This window comes from Cyprinus carpio, unplaced genomic scaffold (assembly GCF_018340385.1).
Source record: "Cyprinus carpio isolate SPL01 unplaced genomic scaffold, ASM1834038v1 S000006530, whole genome shotgun sequence".
In the NCBI taxonomy this organism is placed as follows: Eukaryota; Metazoa; Chordata; class Actinopteri; order Cypriniformes; family Cyprinidae; genus Cyprinus; species Cyprinus carpio.
Genome location: NW_024879195.1, coordinates 384,133 through 387,820, shown reverse-complemented (window position 1 = coordinate 387,820; position 3,688 = coordinate 384,133). Strand labels below are relative to the sequence as shown.

Sequence of the window (3,688 nt, the reverse complement as noted above, 5' to 3'; positions counted from 1 at the left end):
CAGTGTCAAAGCAATACAAAAACCACCGCCTTTACTGTTGACTTCACTAATGCTCCAGAAGTACTGTTCCATTTCCAAGAGGTGGCGCTCTTGTCAAGCAGTCTTAGTTCACTGTTTCAAACATCACTCACTGAATGTTTTCTTTTTTTGACCAAGAAACAGACAGTCTAATAAACCTTAGCGTAGCTTCATCACAAACTATATTGTCATGTTTGCATGTTTGTAAAAAATAATTATTTTTTTGTTAAATATCTGTGAATTAACATCTTTGATCAATGAATTTCATTTAAAAAGGAAAAAAAGTCCATGAGTACACCAAAATACATGAATGTAAGAAATAACATATTTCTATAGTGCTGCTTTGAGATCTGTACATTTTTCGTGCACTCACTATAAGGGATAAAGACTTTTGTTTTTATTGGATTTTACATCTTAAAATTTGAGTAAAAAAGGTGTTAAGAAGAAACAAATAAGATATTTCATGGTTTTTAATGGCTCATTTACAAAAAGCAATATATAAACAGATGCATGCAGACATAATAAAGAGATCTTTAAGTCCTGCGGTGGAGAGTCACAGGTCCCACCCGAGAGACAGAATCATGTACTTTAGATTATTGCTAATAATTTTATCTACAGCACCCAGTGAGTATCAGTATCAACACTATACTACGGGCTTATTAGGGAGTTTTGTAGCTGCTACTCCTTTAAAATATGATCAGAAGTAATTTCAGTCAATGACAAAGTTTTTAAATGTATGTTCCCAGGTGTTAATTGCATTGAGTTAAATCCGCCTCCTCTCATGGTGATAAAACCTGGGGAATCATTTTCCATCGGCTGTAAGATCACTGGATATTCAGCATCAGGAGGTGGCTGTACTAACTGGATACGACACTCAGCTGGAAAAGCATTGGGATGGATTGGCTGGTTCTGTAGTTCTGGAGATACAGGCACCGGTGACACAATGAAGAATAAGATTAGTTTCACTGCTGAAACCTCCAGCAACACAGTTTTCTTACGAGGTCAAAGCTTTCAGACTGAGGTCACAGCTGTGTATTATTGTGCACGCAATAACTGTACTGAGGACCTGTGGAAGAATTATTGTACTGACTGCATAGACTGCTTGGAAACACAAAACACAAAAATATTGTAAACACACACACACACACACACACACACACACACACACACACACACACACGAATTCCTAGAATATTATATTAGCATTTTATCTATTATTACGCAGCTGCTGGATGACTGCTGCATTATTTATTTGCTTGTTTAAATTATTTGATTTTTAATTAACTGCTTGAAAATTACATTTTACATAATATTTTATCATTCAGTGTAATTTAATTAATGGACAAATGTGCCTTTAATAATAAATACCAAGTATTACACTTAATTTGTTTGTTGAATATGTTTCAACACAATGAGTTGTGCTCATGCTGTTTCTTTACCAAGAGGTGCATATTGTATTCATTGAAATTTTCGGTATACTGTGTGCATGTATTTGCCACCTTTTTTTTTTTTTTTACTTTCATTATATAATGTTGTGATGATGAACATCAAACAATAAGACTTATATTATGCATAGATGTAAAAAGAGGTTTCTCAATTTTATGCCTTATGTTTTTATTCCTAAAAAAAAAAAAAAAAAAACACAAAATAAAAATATGCATGCATCTTGAACGACCAATAATAGTCATTTTTACATCAGCTTTATACTGCTGGCAGCAGCTTCTTCCTGTGAGCCTGAAGCTTTATTTAAACTATAAAGCGATGAAATAAGCTTAATAACTCTTATCAGAAGTTTTAATTCATAACTAATAATAACATTCTTTTATTATTATTTTCAGGTGGTGTTTTCTGTGTTGAGCTCACTCAGCCTTCATCTATGGTTGTGAAACCTCAAGAATCATTCTCCATCAGGATTTCAGTATCAGGTCACTGCATTAATTGGATCCATCAACCCACTGGAAAAGGGTTGGAATGGCTCGGATATCTTTGTAGTGATGGTGGCACTAACATTAAAGACTCAGTTTTACTTAGGACACGTAAAAAATAAAAAATAAATAAATAAATTAAAAACAATGTTTCTACAGGGAAATGATTTTCAGACTGAGGACTCAGCTATGTATTACTGTGCAAGAGAGTCACAGTAACAAACCACAGCTCTGCAAAAAAAAAAAAAAAAAAAAAAAAAACCTAAACACATGAATCAGATATACATAATACCAGGGGCTTTCATCAGCACTCAACACCAGCCCCACTCCTACACTCTTTGATACAGTTTGAGATTAAAAAAGATGGATATAAATAACCTTTATCTGAAGTACGGTGTCATTTACAAGCTGAAAACGCAATAAAGAGCTGCTTTGTTGTTGATAAACTATAAAAGACATTTGCAAGTTTTGTTTCCTACAGTAGATTTTAGGTAAAAAAATCCACTTCATTCTGCACTCTCACTGTTTTATATTTCATAAAATTTCCTGCTACTGTTTTGGTGTGAGAAACACTGCAAATGATTCAGTGCCTGAGTTATCATTCATGAATCTGCCATCGACAGTACAGAAAACACACATGATGCTCTGATTGAAATATTATCAGGGTAAACGATTCTTAGGTCAGTATGCAGAAATCTCCATTAATTGTCATGTAAAGATTTATTAATCCATCCACACTTTTCACCCAGCAGAAAATGCTTTAACATATTGAATAGACATAGTTGTTTAACATTTATGAACATTAAAATATGTTCTCATAAATGTCACGTTCACATCTTATTAATTTCTGTTTAAATTTTTGTTTTTCATACAGAAGAATTGAGGCTGGAGGAGGAGTTCATGCAAAACTGGGATGTTTATCTCTCATAAGCTGTTGTGCCACCGAAGTGTTTCTGTTCATTGATTGTATGTGTTTTCTGTCAAAGAGCATCATTAGCAATGACAACAATAATTAATTCAGTTCTGATACTACTGTTTTTAAATGGTTGGTTATTTTCTAAATAATAATATAAATAATAATATATTCCTCTATAAATACTTTTAGCAAGCACATAAATATACTTTTTTTTTCTCTGAATTTTCAATTCATTATTTCTCTCTTTTCCACAGATATTCATTGTCAGACCTTCACTCAGTCTGAAGATGTGGTAAAAAGACCAGGTGAATCTTTTCGTCTGGTCTGTACTGCCTCTGGATTTACATTCAGCAGCTCCTGTGCAGCTGTAGTGAGACAGGCACCTGGTAAAGGACTGGAATGGGTTTCAACTATCGGCACATCCAGTTCTCCAATCTCCTATTCCCAGTCAGTTCAGGGCAGGTTCACAGTGTCCAGAGATGATTCCAGCAGTCAGCTGTATCTACAGATGAACAGCCTCAAGACTGAAGACACTGCTGTGTATTACTGCGCTAGAGAGTCACAGTGAACGAGTTCAGTGTCAAAGCAATACAAAAACCACCGCCTTTACTGTTGACTTCACTAATGCTCCAGAAGTACTGTTCCATTTCCAAGAGGTGGCGCTCTTGTCAAGCAGTTTTTGTTGCCTCTTTCGAACATCACTCACTGATTGCTTGTTTCTTGACAGAGAAACAGACAGTCCGATTTTGAAATTCTGAAGAAACACAAATAAGCCTTAGAATAACTTCATCACAAATTATATTCTTATGTTTGTAACATATATATATAT

At 34.4% G+C, this 3,688-nt stretch overlaps 1 gene segment (V, D, J or C); it reads left to right on the top strand.

The window, feature by feature from the left end:
* Positions 1–2,870: 2,870 nt before the first annotated feature.
* Positions 2,871–3,443, top strand: LOC122143894. The segment is given in 2 exon segments: positions 2,871–2,988; positions 3,114–3,443. Coding segments are annotated over 2 exon segments (360 nt in total).
* The last annotated feature ends 245 nt before the right edge of the window (positions 3,444–3,688 follow it).